A 21130-nucleotide genomic window follows, 5' to 3' on the forward strand; every position below is an offset into this window, starting at 1 on the left:
GCTCTGATTACTTGAGAGTGCCTGTTATTTCACCTGATTCTGGTTGTTTGTGAGATACTAAATAGCCATGGGGTTAAAGCTGACTCGGATCAAAGAGCAACTCAGCCTCTCAGGACCTCAGTTTCCTCTGTTAAAAAGGGGAGGGATTGGACTAAGGTCATTTGGTCATTCGACAAGAGTACGTGATAGATAAAGTAATGAACTTCTGTTTGCTGAAAGCAATGAATAGGGCTCTCCAAGGTCCCTTCCAGCTCTCTGGTTCCAGCAGAGCCCAGAAATCAAGAGAGAAGTAAAGATTATATTCTGGAGATAGGGATTATCAATAGCAACAGTAAAAACAAAACAAAACAAACTTTAAGCAGATAAGGTTGCATTGAGCCAGGCCATATGAGAGATGTCTCAGACTATGAGATAGATGTGCCCAAAGGAGAGTGCAGAATTGTTAGGAGAACTGGAATGGAGGACCCTTGATCAAGTATTAGGATGGCTTTTCTTTCTTGGGTATTGGGATATAGAAATCTAGGCAGATGTGTGTCCAACTTCTGCTCCTATGGAGCTTTATTTATTATTAGACAATATATATAGGATGCTTGTTCTTCCTTCCCATTGCTAGTCACTTTTCCCTATTAGACCATGCCATCTGTCACTGGAATACCTCTGCTTTAATTGTGCTGTATTTCAGAAGCTCCTCCCTCAAAGCAGGTTAAGTTCCTCTGCTCATTTTCTGGCCTCCCTAACCTAGACAGCCTAGTGTTCCACATTTCCTCTTACATGGGCATTTTTGGAGACCCACCCTAGCCAGCCCAGTGTCCATAATAATGATGGCAGCAACTTACTGGAGGGCTTTCCAGTGCCTTTCCAATGGGTCCAGTGCTAACTGCCTATGCACATACATGATTCCAGAGCACTCTCCCTCCCTTTTCACCCTTACCTGTTGAAATTGTACCTAACTTGCATTTACCAACTCCAGTCCTTCCCTTTTCCTTTCCACTCACTGGGATCAATCTGTTTTTTTCCCTTCTCTATTCTTCCTTTCCCTCTTCTTGTCTCTTGTGGATTGAGTCCTTTTAAGACTTCTGTTTTCAGTCATTCCAGTTGAAATAAGTTGAGTCAGCTTTATTGCAAGCTCTCTGTGAACAAGGACCTTGTTTTATACTTCACTTGGCTCCCACACAGCACCTAGCAGTGGGCTGAGTAATTGGTAGGCAATTGACCCATAAATAGTTGTTAGTTGACATATGTGTATTGCTGGCTGAAGACTTATGGGGAAATAAGTACAGTAAATTGGGGAATGGCAGGCCCATTACCCTTCAGCAGTGGCAGCAAAGTCTTTTGTTTGAGTGTCTTGCTGAGGACATTGCCAGCAGTTGTGGATTTCAGAACATCTATTTAATTAACTGATGTGTATAAGAGACTGTAAGTCTTTAGTGTTACTTTCCTTCTTGTTCATCGAAGGGATTCCATGTTTCTTACCAGCTCTGACTTAAGTTCTCACTTGTGCTTTTTCTGGTTTTGGGGTTTTTTTTTCCCCCTGTGTGTAACTGTTGTTTCTTTGTAACTTAAAGAATCCTCAAACTTTCAGATTCTTTTTGGAAGTAGACAGAATAAAAATTTAAATAAATAAATAAAATCTTTGTGCTTCTTTTAGAACACTGGCCTAGTTTCCACTTTGTGTTGAATTCCCATTTGTGTTTTGGGTCATTATGCAGCACTTGGTTCAGCCAATTAAGTTTTTTCTTTCTAAGTATCTTTATTCTATATCAGTATAGTCTTTTCTTGAGGCTTTAATATTGTTGCTTTGAGGAACATCCATCTTCCTGGTGCTCTTTTGTTGCTTAAATGTTCTTCCCTTGGGACCTTTGACACTTTTCCCAAGCCTAGTGATTTCAGTTAAGTGCTTAATAACATAATTTAGGTTGCCTCTATACAGGAGTCTAGAAGACTTAAAGATTCCAACATGCTGTGTTCCACTGTAGTTTCTTAACTCTGAAAAGCACGCTTTCGTGACATTATATTTAGTGCTATGTTCTCTCCCCTCCATTTAACTTCCTTACAAAGGGAGTTAGGGGGAAACAGTAAAATATATGTTAGAGGCTTTTACATTTTAGTTGTGCGATCAACAAAGTGTAGTTTAGCCTCTATAGTACATTTCAGTAGCCCCCAAATCACTAATGTATCCCTCGTGATTATATATTAGATTTATTTATTAACAGTATTCTGTACCTGAAAGTGGTCTACAAAGATTATATAGTTTAACTGTTTATTTACAGGTAGGTACTTTAGCTGTCATGTCAGATGGCTAGTTTCAAAACTACTTAATGAGGAAAATTCAGTCTTTCTTGGTAATAATAATACAGCTAACACATATAGTATTTACTACGTGCTAGGCACTGTTTTAAGTGTAAACACACCTACATGTTAATTCTCTTATAAGTAGCATATGGCTGTTTTTTTTAAGAATCCAAGCAGAGAATCTCTGCCATTTAACAGGAAAGTTTAATCTGCTTCTTTATTGTGATTACTAATACATTTGGACTGATTTCTACTGTCTTAAGTTTTTTTCTATTTACCACGCTTTCTTTGCCTTTCTTTTCCCCCTTTTCCACTTGCTATTGTATTAATCACATTTTCTTAATTCCCTTTTATACCTCTTGTTTGCAAATATTTGTTCAGTTTCTGTTCCCTTATATCCTTACCTGTTAACATACATACTTTACTTAGGCTAAAAGCTAAAGTTAATCATTATTTTTGTCATCCCCTTGACTCTTAGAACATCCTAACTCTAGTTCTCCGTCTCTCATCTTCCATGTTCTTGTTGATTTTTAATTTCAGAGAGGCAGTGGATTTTTAAGAATATAGACCTCAGAGCCAGACTGCCTGAGTTTGGAGCCCAGGTCTGCCACACACTAGTTGTGTGACCTTAGGTAAGTTATATAACCTCTCTGTGCCACATTTTCTTATATGTAAAATGGGGATGAGTACCTACTTCACAGGGTTGTTGAAAAGATTAAATGAGTTAATAGATGCAAAGCATTTAGAACAGTGCCTGGCACATAGTAAGCATTCAATGAGTGGTAGCTACTATGGTTGTCATTATTCTACTTTGTTTTTAACCTCCCCTTCCCATATCCATTTTAAAATAGCCAGTGCATTTTAAAACACATTTCTTAATTTCTTTTTTATTAAGATATAATTAACATACAGTTCAATGAATTCTATTTGAAGAGTTTTGACAAATATCTACTCTTCAACCACCATCCAAAATAAGGTACAGAACATTTCCATTCCCCGAGAAAGTTTCCTTGTGTCTCTTCCTGTTTAATTCCCTTCCCCCACACCACCCCACAACCTCCACAACCACTACAGTATCTGGTTGCTATCACTATAGATTAGTTTTGTCTGTATGTCTCTTTCCTGTAGATTTAGTCATATATATGTACCCTTTTGTGCCTGGCTTCTTTGACCTAACATACTGTTTTTAGGGTTTATCCATGTTGTTGCTTGTATCGATGGTTAATCTTTTATTATAAGAAACCTCCACACAGTTCTTCAAAGTAGTTGTACCATTTTGCACTTTCAGCAGTAATGTATGCATGTTCTAGTCATTACACATCCTCACCAGCATTTGGTATTATCAGTTTTTCTGATTTTAACTTTTCTAGTGGATACGTTTAGCAGTTTCTTTGCTTGCTACTTGCTATTTTTTCTTACATTCTATCCTTTCTTTCTGGTTCAAGTTCCTTCTTATAGTAATTCTTTCAGTGACAGTCTCTGAGCCTCTTATCTTTGTTTGAAGGTGATTTTATTTCAACTTGTGTATAGATACATGGTTGATTGTTATTTTCCTTAATATTTGAAAACTGTTACTCCATTTTCTTCTGACATCTATTGTTATTAATGAGAAGTCTGTACCAGTCAAACCGTCTTCTTTGATTAAGTAATAATCTTTTCTTTTGGTTTGCTTACAATTTCTTTTTCTCAGTGTTGTTGATACTTCCAAGTTTTTATTCTGAAGACTCATGTCTGACTTTAATCCTAGAACATTCTCAGATATTATATCTTCAAATTGCTTCTCCCACATGTTCTTCATTACCTCTATCCGGAACACCTATTTAGATGCATGTGAAACCTTCATATTCTGTTTTCCATATCCTTTAACCTCTCTTTCATATTTCTGTTTTTTGGGGTTTTTTTTTTTTTTTTTACCTCTCTGCTACCTTCTGAGTAATTTTCTCAGACTTCTTTTCCTAATCACTCATTTTCTCTTTAGCTGTATCTAATCTGTTTAATTCATAGGTAGATGAATTTCAGTGACTTAACTTTTATTCCTAGAAGTTCTTTTGGTTCTTTTTCACATCTGCCTATTCTTTTTTCATATTATCTTTTTCTTTCATTATGGCTTCCCTTCATTTTGCCTGTTTATTAAAATGAAACAATTAATTTGTAGCATTTTTCATAGTATTCTATAATTTTTAGGGTTTTCAATTCTTGGAGATGCTATTTGTGCTCTTTCTTGCATCTTATGTCTTTCCGTTGTGGTGATTCATTTCCTCATGTGACTTTTTGTTTTTACTGTTCGCCTTTTGGGGGTGGCACAGGAATCCTCCTCATCTGAGGCACTCTAGCATCTATCTTGGCAAGGCCCTTCTCGTTTGATTTTTTTTCCTCCTTCACCTCCGACCCCTATTCCTATTTCCCTCCCCTTTATAGCACTTACTCTAATGTATTTGATAAAATGTCTTTTGCTACAGTGTAGCTTTACCTTATTGTTATTCATTGTTTTGTTTTTCTGTTTTTAACTTACGTAAATGGCATTATGCGCTAGATCTCATTCTGGTTGTTATTGTTTCACTCAACTGGGTATTTAAGATCTGTCCATGTTTCTGTCTGAATAGTCAGTTGTTACTTCTTTCTAATGCACTATATTCCATAGTATACATTCTGCATATTTACTTAAATTCTTTTTGTGATGGACATCTAAATTACCTCTCATTGGGCTTCCCTGGTGGCGCAGTGGTTGAGAGTCTGCCTGCCAATGCAGGGGACATGGGTTCGAGCCCTGGTCTGGGAAGATCCCACATGCCGCGGAGCAACTCGGCCCGTGAGCCACAATTGCTGAGCCTGCGCGTCTGGAGCCTGTGCTCCGCAACGGGAGAGGCCGCCGTTGCGGAGCACAGGCTCCAGACCTAGTGAAAGGCCCGCGCGCCGCGATGAGAAGTGGCCCCCGCTTGCCGCAACTGGAGAGAGCCCTCGCACAGAAACGAAGACCCAACACAGCCATAAATAAATAAATAAATAAATAAATTACCTCTCATTTCCCTGCTACCAAAAACAATGGCCCAGTGATCTTTCTGGCCATGTGTCCTTATGAACCTATGTGAGAACTTTTCTGGGAAATGTACGCAGAAATATGATTCTTGGGCCACAAGGCATATATGCACAGAAAATTTCACTAAATATTACCAGAGTGTTTTTCCAGAATAGCTATATCAATTTATATACCACCAGTTTTACTCTAGATTCAAATTTATGTTCTACCACATGTTACTGTAAGACCTTAGAGAAATTACTTAACCTCTCTGGGCCTCAGTCTCCCCATCAGTAAAAGGGAATAATAACAGCATCTACATCATCAGGTTGTTAAGAGAATGAAATGAGTTAATATATGTAAAGCATATTCCTGAATGTAATAAGCACTTCCTGAATATATAATAAATGTCATCTGCTTTTACTGCTATTGTAACAACTACTCTTACTTGTTAGCCAGTTAAGTGAGCTTCTCCTTCTCTGAATTGCCTAGTTATGTCATTTGCCCATTTTTCTCCCCATTGGATTTTTTTCCCTAAGGTTTCCAGGAATTTCTTATGTATTCTAGATATTAACTCCTTGTTTTCGTCAAACTTTACAGATATCTCCTGGTTCTACCATTTGTCCATTGTCTGTTAATCATGTCTATAGACTAAAGAGTTCTTTGACAGAAACCTTTAATATCAGTATAATCATATTCATCTTTTTTTTTAAGCTTTTGGGGCAATGTTTAAGAAGTTTCCCAACCCCTGCTTCAAAGATACCCTCTGACATTTTCTACTGTTAGCTTTTATAAATTTACCTTTCACATTCAGGTCTTCCTCATATGGTTTGTAATAGTGAGCTCATTTCTTTCTGTGTTTTTCTTTTTTCCTGTGAGAGTCTCTGTGCCTTGGGTTTTGAAAGTATTCTGGTTTTTTCTCCTGCATGTCAAAGACCAATTTTTATGTTAATTTCTCAGCCCAAGATTCTTATATGATATAATATATAAATTTGGATCCTTCACCTCTGTATGTCATAGGCCTACATTTTAGATTTCTTATGGGTGCCTTTTCTTCTACTCAAGGCCCAGATAATTAGCAACTTTTATTCTGTTTCCCTGAGCCAGTGAGCAGAGATTTTTCAGACTGCATATAAAGGAGGGATAGGTGTTTGAGGCTCTGGGCTTTGTGCAAGGGTCTCAGTTCCAACTCCCCCACCTTCTACCTGCCTGAAGCTATATTTCCAGTCTCCATGTGAGCATTAATGCTTTCTCCTCCAAGCCTAGGGCCTGTATTGGAGTTTGAAACCCCTGTGGGCCATCATGGTCTCAACTCCCACTTTACTGTTTCAGCTTTGATTTTGATGTCACTTCCATTTCAGGTACCTGGGATTTCCTTTTCTTTTTTGCTTTACTACATATATTTTTTAAATTTATTTTATTTTATTTATTTTTGGCTGCGTTAGGTCTTTGTTGCTGCCTGTGGGCTTTCTCTAGTTCCGGCGAGCGACTCTTCATTGCGGTGCGCGGGCTTCTCATTGTGGTGGCTTCTCTTGTTGCAGAGCACAGGCTCTAGGCACGTGGGCTTCAGTAGTTGTGGCTCACGGGCTCTAGAGCACAGGCTCAGTAGTTGTGGCGCACGGGCTTAGTTGCTCCGCAGCGTGTGGGATCTTCCCAGACCAGGGCTCGAACCCATGTCCCTTGCATTGGCAGGCGGATTCTTAACCACTGCACCACCAGGGAGGCCCTAACTTGACTATATATTTTTAAAACATTTTTGTTACATTTTATCCAGCATTTCTGTGTGTGAAGTGGGAGGAAAAGGTCCCATTTACATCAGCTCAGTGTGCCATTTTGCCAAAAGTCTTTCCTTTAATTAGTATTCCTATTAATCTCAGTAAAATTTCAACTTTCAACTTTACCAGCTTACATTCATTAAGTAACCTTTGAATTTATTCTGCCTTAACTATCCTCATTCTCCTTTTATTGCTCAAGTTTATAATCATGTTTTTAGTATCTATATATTGGTAAACCACATAATTTTGTTCAGTTTTTTTTAACCTTGCTCAGTTGCTTATTCTGTTACAATTATTCTATTATTTTCTTATCTAATTTAGTTGTCAACAAAAATATGAAATAGCTCTGACCACAATCCTGTAGTTAATGCTCAAAATATGTCCCTCTGGATCATTGGTGGCTCTTCGTATTTTTTAATCTGATGAAAGACTGACCAAAAATGACCAGAAAAATGACCCCAAAGCAACATTTTAAGTAAGTTTTAGTTTGTTCTAAAAATATAATCCCAATAATGTGTTCCTTATTAATAGGATTGTTTGAAAAGATTTATGTCCAGATAAGTCTTTTCTTTTTTTTTTTTTTTAAAGGCATACTCTTTTTTTTATTATTAATTTATTTATTTAATTTATTTTTGGCTGTGTTGGGTCTTCGTTTCTGTGCGAGGGCTTTCTCTAGTTGTGGCAAGTGGGGGCCACTCTTCATCGCTGTGCGCGGGCCTCTCACTATCGCGGCCTCTCTTGTTGCGGAGCACAGGCTCCAGACGCGCAGGCTCAGTAGCTGTGGCTCACGGGCCTAGTCGCTCTGCGGCATGTGGGATCTTCCCAGACCAGGGCTCGAACCCGTGTCCCCTGCATTGGCAGGCAGATTCTCAACCACTGCGCCACCAGGGAAGCCCCAGATAAGTCTTTTGATTTACTGTAATCCATAGAGCCTATGTCTTGTCTTAGGAAGAAAATCATATTCTCCTGATATCATTTGTTCTTTAGAAAAACCACATCAGTGCCTGTTCAGTAGTTTTGTGTTATTTGCAAATTGAATTCTTGTTCTGATTTTTTTCTCAGATATTAAAATAAGTTAATTTACAAATTTTCAGACTTACCTCCTTTTTTTCTAAAGATAGCTCCTACTTTTGCCTGTTTTAAATCTTACAGAACTTTTTGTTCTGTTTTCCACAAGAACTGGGAGATATTCCATTCCTGCTCCTGTTGCTACTACTATTTCAACAACAAGTCAGTTAGCTCCTAGGCCACAGTTTATCTTTAAAAAGTATGCATTTTTATAACACAGATATTAAAACAAGCTATAGTCAAACAGTAAGGTTAGATGTTCTCAAAGCTACTCTTTGAGTAAACTTTAAAAAAATTATATGAATTCGTGAGTGTTCTACAATCTATACCTGGTATAGATAGGGTTTGGGGTGATTAGTACTGACAATTTACATTCCTAAAAGGAAAATTTTTTTAATAGATGAACTTTATTTTTTAGAGCAGTTTTAGGTTCACTGCAAAATTGAGAGTAAAGTGCAGAGTTCCCATATAATCCTGTCCCCACACAACCTCTCCCACTGTCCCACAACACAGTGATACATTTGTTACAATCAGTGAACCTACATGGATACGTAATTATCACCCGAAGTCCATAGTTTTCATTAGGGTACACTTTTGGTTTCATACATTCTCTGGAATTTGACATGTATATGATACATGAATTCACCATTGTAGTTTTATACACAGTAATTTCACTGCCCTCAAGATCCTCCATGTTACACCTATTCATCCCTCCCTACTCCCAACCACTGGCAACCACTGATCTTTTGACTATCTCCATCGTTTTGCCTTTTCCAGAATGTCATATTGTTGTATTCGTATAATATAGAGACTTTTTATATTGGATTCTTTCACTTACTAATATGCATTTAAGTGTCCTCCATGTCTTCCCATTGCTTGATAGCTCATTTCTTTTTGCACTAATATTCCATTGTCTGGATGTACCACAGTTTGTTTATCCATTTTTCTGGTGAAAGACATTTTGGCAATTATGAATAGAGCTGCTATAAACATCTGCATGCAGGTTCTTGTGTGGACGTAAGTTTTCAGTTTTTTTAGGTAAATATCAAGGAGCACAATTGCAGGATCGTATGATAAGGATATGCTTAGTTTTATAAGAAACTCCTAATCTGTTTTACAAAGTGCTGTACCATTTTGCATTCTCACCAGCAATGAATAGCAGTTCCTGTTGCTATACATCCTCACCTGCATTTGGTGTTGTTAGTGATTTGGGTTTTGTCATTTCTAATAGGTTTTATTTGCAATTCCCTTATGACATATGATGTTGAACATCTTTTTGTATGCTTACTTGCTATCTGCATCTCTTCCTTGGTGGGATGTCTGTTAAGGTCTTTGGTCCATTTTTTAATCAGGTTGTTTTCTTATTGTTGAGTTTTAAGAATTCCTTGTATGTTTTGGATAATAGTCATTTAACAGATATGTCTCTTGCAAATATTTTCTCCCAGTCTATGACTTGTCTTCTCAGTCTCTTGACATTATCATTCATAGAGCAGAAGTTCTTTAAGTTTAATGAAGTCCAGCTTATCCATTATTTCTTTCAGGGATCATGCCTTTGGAGGTGTATCTAAAAAGTCATTACCACACCCAAGGTCACCTAGGTTTTCTTCTATGTTATTTTCTAGAGGTTTTATGGTGTTGTGTTCTTACATTTAAGTCTGTGATCCAATTTGAGCTAAATTTGTGAAGGCTATGAGGTCTGCATCTAGATTCATTTTTCTACATGTGGATGTTCAGTTGTTCCAGCACCATTTGTTGAAAATACTGTCTTTGCTCCATTATCAAAGATCAGTTGACTGTACTTTTGTGGGTCTATTTATCTATTCTTTCACCAGTACCACATTGTTTTGGTTACTGTAGCTTTGTAGGTAAGTATTGAAATTGAGTATTGAGTAGTGTCAGTCTTCCTACTTCGTTCCTCTACCCTGATATTGAGTTGGCTATTCTAGATCTTTTGCCTCTCCATATAAACTTTAGAATCAGTTTGTCAGTATCCACAAAGTAACTTGCTGGGATTTTGATTAGGATTGTGTTGAATTTATAGATCAATTTGGGAAGAACTGAAATTTTGACACTACTGAGTCTTCCTATCCATGAACATGGAATATCCCTCCATTTACTTAGTTTTTCTTTGATATCTTTCATTAGAGTTTTGTAGTTTTTCTCATATACATCTTGTATGTATTTTGTTAGACTTATCCTCAAGTATTTTCACATTTTTAATTTCTCTTTTGGGGGTGCCAATTAAACGGTAATGTTTTCATATCAAATTCGACTTGTTCATTGCTGATAGACAGGAGAGCAATTAAGTTTTTTATATTTACCTTGTATCCTGCAACCTTGCTGCTATTGCTTGTTATTATTATTATTAAATTTTTTGTCAGTTCTTTTGGATTTTCTACATATCTCATCACAGTCATATCATCTGTGAACAAAGACTGTTTTGCACCTTCCTTCCCAGTCTGTATACCTTTTAGCTAGGAATTCCAGAATGATATTGAAAAGCAGTGGTGAAATGAGACATCCCTGCCTTGTTCCTGATCTTAGGCAGAAAGCTTCGACTCTAATGTTAGCTGTTGGTTTTCGTAGCTGTTCTTTATCAAGTTGAGGAGGTTCCCCTCTATTCCTATTTAGCTGAGAGTTTTTATCATGAATTTTGTGGTTTTTGTCAAATGCTTTTTCTGCCTCTATTGATATGAACATGAGATTTTTCTTTTTTAGCCTGTTGTTATAATGGATTACATTTACTGATTTTCAAAGGTTGAACCAGCCTTGAATACCTGGGATAAATCCCACTTGGTCATGGTGTTAAATTCTTTTTATTATTGTTGAATTTGATTTGCTAATATTTTGTTGAAGATTTTTGTATTTTGGTCTGTGTTTTTCTTATATGTCTTTGTCTGGTTTTGCTGTTAGTGTAATGCTAGGCTCATAGAATGAGTTAAGAAGTATTCCCTCTGCTTCTATTTTCTGGAAGAGATTGTGGATATTTGGTATAATTTCTTCCTAAACTGTTTTGTAGAATTTACCAGTGAACCCATCTGGGCCTGCTGCTTCAAGTGTTGGAAGGTTATTAATTATTGACTCAGTATCTTTGATAGATTAGGCCTATTCAGATGTCTAGTTCTCCTTGTGTGAGTTTTGGCAGATTGTGTCTTTCAAGTAATTGATCCATTTCATTAAAGTTACCAAATTTGTGGGCATATTATTATATTATTCCTTTTTTATCCTTTTATTGTACATGGGATCTGTACTGATGTCCCCTCTTTCATTTCTGATATTAGGAATCGGTGTTCTCTCCTTTTTCTTAGTTAGCCTGGTAGAGGCTTATTGATTTTGTTGATCTTTTCAAAGAACCAGCTTTTAAGTTTGTTTTTTTTTTTTTTCTTCTCTTGATTTCCTTTTCTCAGTTTCATTTATTTGTCCTCTGTTTTCTTTTTCTCCTGCTTACTTTGGATTTACTTTGTTCTTCTTGTTTTAGTATCCCAAAGCGGAGGCTTAAATTATTGGTTTTAGATCTTTCTTCTTTTCTACTGTATGCATTCAGTGCTATAAATTTCCCTCTAAGCACTGCTTTTGCCGCATCCCATAAATTTTGATAAGTTGTATTTACATTTTCATTTAGCTTAGAATATTTTTGAATTTGTCTTAAGATTTCTTCTTATGTGTTATTTAGAAGTGTGTTGTTTAATCTCCAAGTATTTGGAAATTTTTCCAGCTATCTTTTTGTCATTGATTTCTAGTTTAATTCCATCATGGTCTGAGAACGGAGTGTATGGTTTCTATTCTTTTCAATTTGTGAAGGGTAACTTATGGCCCAGAATGTGGTCTATCTTGTTGAATGTTCCATGTGATATTAAGAAGAATATGTAATCTGCTATAGATGAAGTAGTCTATAGTCAATTGATTGATGGTGCTATTAACTTCACTGATGTCCTTACTGATTTTCTGCCTTTAGGCTCTATCCATTTCCGATAGAGAGGTGTTTAAAGTCTCCAGCTATAATAGTGATGCACCTATTTCTCTTTGTATTTCTTTCAGTTTGCCTTACATGTTTTGATGCTCTGTTGTTAGTTGCCTACACAATAAGGATTATTATGTCTTGTTAGAGTATTGACCCCTTTTTCATAAAGTAACTCCCCTTTATCCCTAATATTTTTCCTTACTTAAAGTCTGCTCTGTCTGAAATTAATATAGCTCCCCTGCTTTCTTTTGATTACTGTTAACATGGTATATCATTCTCCATGCATTTACTTTCAATCTATATGCATCTTTAAGTGGGTTTCTTGTAAACAGCATCAGAGTGGGTCTTGTCTTTTGATCTACTCTGACAATCTGTCTTTTAATTAGTATATTTAGAGCATTGATCTACCATATTTGTTAATGTTGTCTATATGTTGCCCTTGTTCTTTGTTCCTACTTTTGTCTAACATACTTTTTCATTCTTTTGTAGTTTTAATTGAGCATTTGACGTGATTCCATTTTCACTCCTTTTTACCATATCAGTTATACTTCTTTTTAAAACTTATTTTAGTGGTGTCCTGTAGTTTGCAATAGATTTACAACTAATCTAGATCCACTTTCAAATGACACTGTACCACTTCACATGTATTATAAGTACCTTATAATAATAATAACATAATCTTAATCCTTCCCTTCTCTCCCTTGTATTATTGCTGTCATTCATTTCATTTATACATAATCATATAGAATTGACCCTTGAAAAATGCAGGGGTTAGGGACACTGACCCCTGGCACAGGCAAAAATCTGCGTATAACTTTGTAGTGAGCCCTCTGTATCTGTGGATTCAACCAACTGCAGATTACGTGGTACTGTAGTATTTAGTGTTGAAAAAATCCACATGTAAGTGGATCTTCACAGCTCAAACCTGTGTTGTTCAAGGGTTACCTGTATAAACATAAGCATACATAATCAAATACATTGTTGCTGTTATTATTTTGAACAAACTGCTATCTATGTCAGTTAAGAATAAAAAATAAAACTGCTATCTATGTCAATTTTTGTTTTACCTTCACCTATTCATTCTTCAGTGCTATTCATTAGTTTACGTGGATCCATATTTCTGTACTTTATCATTTCCTTCTCTCTGAATAACTTCTTTAACATTACTTGGAAGGCAGGTCTACTGGCAACCAAGTCCCTCAATCTTGCTGGTCTGAGAAAGTCTTTATTTTACATTCACTGTTAAAGGAAAAAATTTCAGGGTAGAATTCTAGGTTGGTAGTTTGTTTGTTTTCTTTTCTCAACATTTTAAATATTTCACTCCACTCTTCTCTTGCCTGCATGGTTTCTGAGGAGAAATTAGATGTAATTCCTATCTGCTTCTCTGTAGGAAAGGTGCTTTTTCCTCTGGCTTTTTTCAAGATTTGTTTTTTAAACTTTGATTTTTCTATAGTTTGAATATGATATGCTTAAGTATAGTTACTAAGAGCATTTATTCTGCTTGGGGTTCTGAGCTTCTTAGACCTGTGGTTTGGTGTCTAACATTAATTTGGGGAAATTCTTAGTCATTATTGCTTCAAATATTGCTTCTGTTTCTTTTTCTCTTCTCCTTCAGATATTCCCATTGCACATATGTTTTACCTTTTGTGGTTGTCTCACAGTTCTTGGATATTTGATTCTGTTTTTTTCAGACCTTTTTCACTTTGCTTTTCAGTTTTGGAAGTTTCTTATTGTTATATCCTCAAGGTCAGAGATTCTTTACTCAACCATATCTAGTCTACTAGTAAGTGCATCAAAGGCATTCTTTATTTCTGTTACAGTGTTTTTAACCTCTAGCTTTTCTTTTTCATTCTTTCTTAGCATTTCCATCTCTCTGCTTACATTGCCATCTGTTCTTGCATGTTGTCTACTTTTTCCTTTAAATCCCTTATCTTATTAATCTTTTTTTTTTTTAATTCCTTGTCTGATAATTCCTGACATATCTGACTGTGGTTCTGATGTTTGTTCAGTCTCTTTGAAGTGTGCTTTTTGCCTTTTAGTATGCCTTGTAATTTTTTCTTGAAAGGTAGACATAAAGTACTGGGTAAAAGTAACTGTGGTAAATATGCCTATAGTGATGGGGTGGTAAGATGTGAAGGGAGGAAGTGTGTTTTATAGACCTATTATTAGGTCTCAGTCTTTTGCTAAGTCTGTGCCCCTGGACTGTGAACTTCGCTGATACTTTTCAGTCTCCCCCTCCCCACCTCCTTAAGTGGTACAGGATGGCTAGAGTGGGCTGAAGTTGGGTATTTCCTTTCCTCCAGTTAGGTTAGACTCTGGTAAAATAGTTTCTTCTGATTCTAGGCCTTGTTGAGAAGAACAGAATGCTCTGTCATATTTTAAAATGGTTACTTTATCCTTCCTCCTGCCAGAAGCAGAAGGGAATTTTCCCCCAGTATTCACTGTGAGTACCCAGTAGAGCTCCTGGAGTTAAAACTCACAAAATTATGACTTTGTCCCTCTGGAGTTTTTAACTCTCAGACTTGTCCACCCTGAGCCTCCATCAATTTGTTAACTTAGGTTTAGTGTTCCTGTTCTGGCACTGCTTCCCATGGATTTCTCTTGGTGGGTTTCTGCTCTGAGAAGTTGTGATTCTCTGCCTGTCTCTCCAATTTTGGGAGCAGTAGTTTTGCCCTGTGACCTCAATTCTCTGACAGAGCTAAGAAGAGTTGTTGATTTTTCCATCTGTTTACCTTTTTACTTGTCAAGTTAGAATGGTGACTTTTAAGCTCCTTCCATGCCAGACCAGAAACCTGGAAACCAGAACTAGGAAATATTTTCATTTTTATTTTTATTTTTATTTGTCAGTTTCAAATGTGGGAAAATAAGGAATAGTGGTGGAGTGGAAAGGTAACAAAGGCAACCAATGTTATTTTGACAAATGTCAAAGACCATGTGACTTTCCTGCTTAAAGCCCCTCAAACCCTTCATTGACTCCTCATTGTCTTTAGGATAAATCCAAGCTCCTAAGCATGGCCCATGTATCTTTCTGTGGCCAGAACCTCTGCCTGCCTCTCCAGATTCATCTCCTGATACTCCCTGTCCCTTTCTATATGTTCCAGTATCACTGAACTCCTTATAATCCCCCCTCCTAAACCTCCTTCCTGCCATGTGATGTTTTCTTATCTGTGTGCCTCACGCAGGCTTCCCTGCTTGGAGTGCCTTTTTCTCCCACTCTTTTCACCTCATCAGTGCCTGCTCATTTATTAAGGCAGGTTAGCTGTTAGCTCCTCCACAAAAACCTTACTCTAACTCTTGGATATCCCTATTCCCCAAACTGGGCTTCTAAGTACAAATCTCTATCATTACATTTCCTGCCATTCATTTATTCATTCCACCAACTAACCAACAATGTTTGTGTTAGGCAGAATTTTAAGCACTGGGATGCAGCAGATGATGAAAAAAAAAAGTTCCTTCCCTAATGGAGTTTATATTCTAGTGAAGGGGGGTACATAATAAGTAAGTAAAAACATGTGTCAGTAGGCTATGATAAAAAATAGAGTAAGAGGGATGGAATGTTCTGAGGTTGGAGAGGAGGTTGCTATTTAAAGAACATGGTCAGATTTGATTAAATGTTCTAAATCATTAAAAAATAAATAAATAAATAAAATAAAGAACATGGTCAGGGAAGACCTCGTTGATCATGTGGCCGTTGAGCAGAGTCCTGATGGGAGTGAGAGAGTGAGCCGTGCACACATGTGAAGAAACCTATGGGTGAATATGCTTAGTGTGTTCCACAATCAGCAAGGAAGGCGTGGTGCTTACAGCAGAATGGGTGAGGGGCAGCGAGGCAGAAGATGAGGTTTTAGAGCTAATGACAGCCAGAGTAAGAATTTTGGCTTTTGGCTTTCACTCTGAGACCAGGAACCATGGAGGCTTTTGTGCAAAGTGACATATATGGCTATGTGCTAAAAAGATCACTCTGACTACTGGGTTGAAGATAGAGTAGGGTAGGGGTAGGGCTAGGAAGGGGTGGAGGCATGGGGGACCAGTTAGGACATTGTTGCAATATCCAAATAAAAGGTGATGGTGGCTTGGGCTGACCAGAGTAGAACCAGTGGAGGTAGTAATAAGTGATTGGATTTTGGATATATTCTGAAGGTAGAGCCAACAGGATTTATAAAGGATTGGGTAAGGGATATGAGAAAAAACAGGAGTCAAGGATGATTTCTAGGTTTTTGGTCTGAACAGCTAGAAGGGACAGAATTGCTGTGAAGTGGGGAAGATGGCAGGGGAGTTTGGATTTAAGTTTAAGAAATCTAACAGGCCTCCAGTTGGAGATGTTCAGTAGGTAGTTGGAAGTGTGCGTCTGCAGTTCAGAGGAAAGGGCTGAGCTGGAAATATAAATCTGAAAGCTCTCAACATTTAGATATTTCAAAGGTATGGAATCAGATGAGAGAGAAGAAGTGAGATGACAGTCCTGGAGCACAGCAAACGTTAGAGGCCAAAGTGATGCAGAGGACCCAGCAAAGGAACCAGAGAGCACAGGATCAAGTGAAAAATGCATTTTAAAGGGGAGGGAATGATGACCTGTATTCAGTGCTGCAGATAGGTCAAGTAATATGAGGACATTGTATTATAAATCTGTTTATATATATATATGTCTCCTTCATTTGGCTGAGAACTTGAGAGCAGAATGCATTTAGCAATGTAGTTACTTACAGCTTTGAAATCAGTGAGACATGGGCATGCCACTTAATGGCTGTTTTTCCTTAAGCTGGTCTCTCAGTCTCTTTGACCTTCAGTCTCATCTATAAAATGGGGAGGATACAGTACTTTTCCAGTGAGTTTTTGTGAGGATCAAATGAGATCATCCAGATGACACACTAAGCATAGTCCTGTTCATGCAGTTAAAGCCATGCCAGTTATTATCATGATTAATTCAGTATACCTGGCACAGTACCCCTTCCTATTCAGCAGCATTTGCTGAATGAACCAGTGAATTGCCTGTTCATTTTAATATTTCATTCAGGGCATTTCCCTGTGTGCTTATGAAGTATTAACATGGCATTTTTGGGGTTTCTCCAGGGTCTAGTGCTGATCCTCACAAAGTGATTCTGGAAGAAGAGAGGAAAGGAAGTCCTCAGGCAGAGCTGATGCGATGGAGCTCCCCAACTATAGCCGGCAGCTGCTGCAGCAGCTCTACACGCTGTGCAAGGAGCAGCAGTTCTGTGACTGCACCATTTCCATTGGTACCATTTACTTCAGGGCCCACAAACTTGTCCTGGCTGCTGCCAGCCTCCTGTTCAAAACCCTGCTGGACAACACAGACACCATCTCCATCGATGCATCTGTCGTGAGCCCTGAGGAGTTTGCCCTCTTGTTAGAAATGATGTACACTGGCAAGCTACCTGTGGGCAAGCACAACTTCTCCAAAATCATCTCCTTAGCCGACAGCCTACAGATGTTTGATGTGGCTGTTAGTTGTAAAAACCTTCTAACTAGCCTTGTAAACTGCTCTGTTCAGGGTCAGGTGGTGAGGGATGTCTCCACACCATCCTCAGAGTCATCCAGGAAGGAGCTGGAGAAGCCTGAAGTAGAAATCCTTTCCTCCGAGGGTGCTGGAGAGCTTCATTCTTCCCCGGAGGTTTCCACCCCTCCAGGGGGCCCTGTGAAAGCCGAGATGGGAGAAGTGATCCAAACAGTTGTGCAGGAGATGAGTGTGGATCCTTGTGCTGCCCAAGGGATTCAGGGGAATGCAGGCACCCCAGTGGAGACTCCTCTGACAGCTGAAGTTTTTCCCCCTTCTCCTGTTGTACAAACCTTTAGCGAGGCAAAGGAAGCAAGCCCAGAACCAGGTAATATTCATTTAATAGTTGTTTCGTAATCTGTCCTTCTGTTGTCAATTACTAGATTCAGTGATCTTTATGAGTTTTTTGTTTGTTTGTTTCATTGATAGATTTATCAAAGACCACTGTTAGATTGGAAACCAAAATCCAATGCAGTACTTGTACTGGGACATTCTTCTTTTAAAAGTATCTGTGGTTTTGAGTGTTGCAAGCCTGAAGGTGAACCACAGAGCAGAAAAGCAGTATTGAAATAACCATGTACCATTTTTGATTCTCACCCATTGTTTTAACTAGGATGATGATGGCACAAAGGAGGAAGCTATTAGAGATGCTGTTTGCTATTACTCATAACTGATACATTAGCTATTATTTTCAAAAGCAGTACATGACCTAAAGGTTCTCAGACAGCTTAAACTTTTAAAAATCATTTCAAGTAATCAATCACCGGTTTTTTAAATTTTGTTTTGTTTTACATTCAGAGTATGAGGGGAAACATTACCAGCTGAATTTTCTTCTAGAAAATGAAAAAATCTTCTCAGATGCACTCTTGATTACCCAGGATGTGTTAAAAAGACTAGAAGAATGTTCAGAAATTAAAGGTGCACAGAAGGAGGTAGGTACCGTGAGTTTTATTTGTTTGCTGGTTTAGTGTTCTCAGGATAGCAGATCAGTTATCAGGGTCTCAATTTTTTTCAAACTTTAAATTTTTTTTTTTTTTTTTGACATTTGTCCCCTAAAGGAAAGTTGTGCAAAAGTGCTAGGCAAGATACTTTCAAAACGGAGTTATATTTTGATCACTAGGTGGATCCCAGGGTTTTGATCCAGGATACTTAACTGAGCTTACCATTTCCTCCTGATTAATCAGGAATAAAATGGGGCAGAAGGTAGTCATGGATAACCCGAAATCAGAGATCAGGTAATAAAAACAAAAAACCGAACAACAATAAATACTCAAAACATGGTACGAAAAGGATTTAATATGGACTTACACAGTCAATTGCATCGTGTTTAGGAATACAGTGGTCATTTTCAGACATAAAAACAATAATGGTGAACATTTATTGAATACTTACTTTGATACACTTGGTATCAATACATATGTTATCTCATTTAATCCTCACAAAAATCATTGAGGTGGATATTATTATTTTTTATCACTGTTTTATGGATGAGAAGAACTGTCTCAAAGAGGTGATGTAACTTGGCCAAGGTTGCAGAGCTCATAAAACTAAACTCTGAGCAAGAATTCAAACCTAAGCATTCTGACTTTAGAGCTCTTCTCTTACACATTGAGTTACCTCCTAAAGGGGCAAAAATGATGCGTGTATGTCATGTATGTATAAACGTACATAGGCATCACCTGACAGAAAACTGTCAAATGGTTATCATGCTCTATTTCTTAGTTGACGTTTTCTGTTTTTTCCATTATCTCAGTGAGGTGCATCCCCGCCTGTGGGCTCCCTCACTACCCAGTTCCTCACACCTGACGCTGCAGGGTTGACTGCACTGCCACTTTAGGACTCTCTTGCTTCCCCTTTCTCCCGGCCATGCCTCCCATTCTGGGAGGTGCTGGCAGAGTGAGCGGGCACTGCCCCTGTAGGCTTGCTCATCTGACTGAGGGGGTAGCGTGGGGAGGCCTCCCATGTTGCTGTAGACAATGTAGTGTCTGTTAGTTACCATTAATCCAAGCAATAAATGCCTTCTACTCTTTAAATAGTGCCCTGATTCATATCAAGTTACTTTTTAAAAAAACAAATTCAAGGTCAAGTATTTACTTTAACCATGGTTTATGGACAGTTGGCTATAAATTGTTTTTTTGAGAGATAAGCTGTTTACAAGACTGGGCTGACCCTGATGACTCTCTCAGGGGAGGTTTCAAGTGGTAAATCCTTGGTACTCTTTGTACTGATTATGCTGAAGGACATTATGGTTTTATATTTTTGCACTTGGATGTTCTCTTAACTGTTCAGTCCATCATTTTGTCACTAGTTTGTTACCTCGATAGCTTATAGACACACCTCTTCCTTTTCTCTCTTAAGACTTCCTCTCCACTTAACTTTGGTTACAGAGGAGCAACATCATTCCTTAGCTCAGCAATACTCAAATTATTAGTGTCACCTCTGTACTAACTTAAACTGTGTCTTATGCATTGTTTTCCTAACACTGGTACCTAAAAGTGTCTGGCACATAACAGGTGTTCAAGAAATGTTTGCTGTACAGGGATTCATTCAGCATTTCCCCCCCACTGCTTGTCCTAATCATTTGATGGCAATAACGTTAACAGTACTTTGCAGTGACACTGATTCACTGTTGGTGATCATTACAGGCTTATGTTATTTCTTCCTCGGTTTTAGAGGTCAGAGTGAGAGCACCACAAATCACTTGGTAGCTATATTTAAAACTGATTCCGTTTTATTCTATAATAAATTGTTCAGCTACAGAAAGAAAAAGGGAAAAATACTTTAAGAACGTAAGATTAAATTAAATACAGAGTTGGGGAGGTACTGCTTTGTAGGTAGGCCCCGTACTTCTCTCTTTCTCTCTCACTTTATTTTAGACAGCTTGAGGTATGATTGATGTACAGCAAACTGTACACCTTTAAAGGTTATAGTTTGCTAAGTTTTGAAACCCGAAATCATCATCACAATCGAGATAGTGAACATATCCATCACCCCTAAAAATGTTTTCACATCCCTTTGTAATCCCTCCATCCTGCCCCTTTCCACTTGCTCTTCCCCAGGTAACACTGGTCTGCTTTCCCTCTCTCTAGATGAATGTCCATTTTCTAGAGTATTTTATAAGTGGAATCATATAATCTGTATTCCTTTCGGTCTGGCTTCTTGCATTCAGCATAACTATTTTGAGGTTCACCCAAGTTGTTGCATGTTCATTCCTTTTCAGTGCTGAGCAGGGTTCCATTGTATGGCTATACCATTTATTTATCCAGCTCTACCATTTACTAGTATTGTTAGCTTCAGCAGCTTAGTCTCTGAAAGCCTTAATTTCCTAATTTGTAAAATTTGGGAGTGTTATCACCTACATCATAGGGTCATTGTGAAATTAATTAAGATTTATGTAAAACTCATACTAAAATGCCAGGCACATAGAAGGAGCTCAGTAGGTGACAACTGCTATTGTTTGCTGATACATTAACTCAGTATTTTTATTTTTTTAAAATTTTTATGTATTT

General features: G+C 37.8%; 1 protein-coding gene across 3 annotated transcripts in view; it reads left to right on the forward strand.

Annotated features, from left to right (window-relative positions):
• Nucleotides 1-21130, forward strand: part of ZBTB40 (zinc finger and BTB domain containing 40) — an 82895-nt gene that overhangs the window by 21178 nt on the left and 40587 nt on the right. For 2 of the 3 annotated variants that reach the window (XM_068539113.1, XM_068539115.1), the window contains exons 2-4: nucleotides 2833-2924; nucleotides 17180-17949; nucleotides 18420-18553. In XM_068539113.1, the coding sequence (XP_068395214.1) occupies nucleotides 17253-17949; nucleotides 18420-18553 (831 nt within the window). In that variant the 5' untranslated portion in view covers nucleotides 2833-2924; nucleotides 17180-17252. The remainder of the gene's footprint in view (nucleotides 1-2832; nucleotides 2925-17179; nucleotides 17950-18419; nucleotides 18554-21130) is intronic. The other variant, XM_068539114.1, reaches the window with a different exon arrangement.

Source organism: Eschrichtius robustus, chromosome 3 (genome assembly GCF_028021215.1).
Source record: "Eschrichtius robustus isolate mEscRob2 chromosome 3, mEscRob2.pri, whole genome shotgun sequence".
NCBI classification, from domain to species: Eukaryota; Metazoa; Chordata; class Mammalia; order Artiodactyla; family Eschrichtiidae; genus Eschrichtius; species Eschrichtius robustus.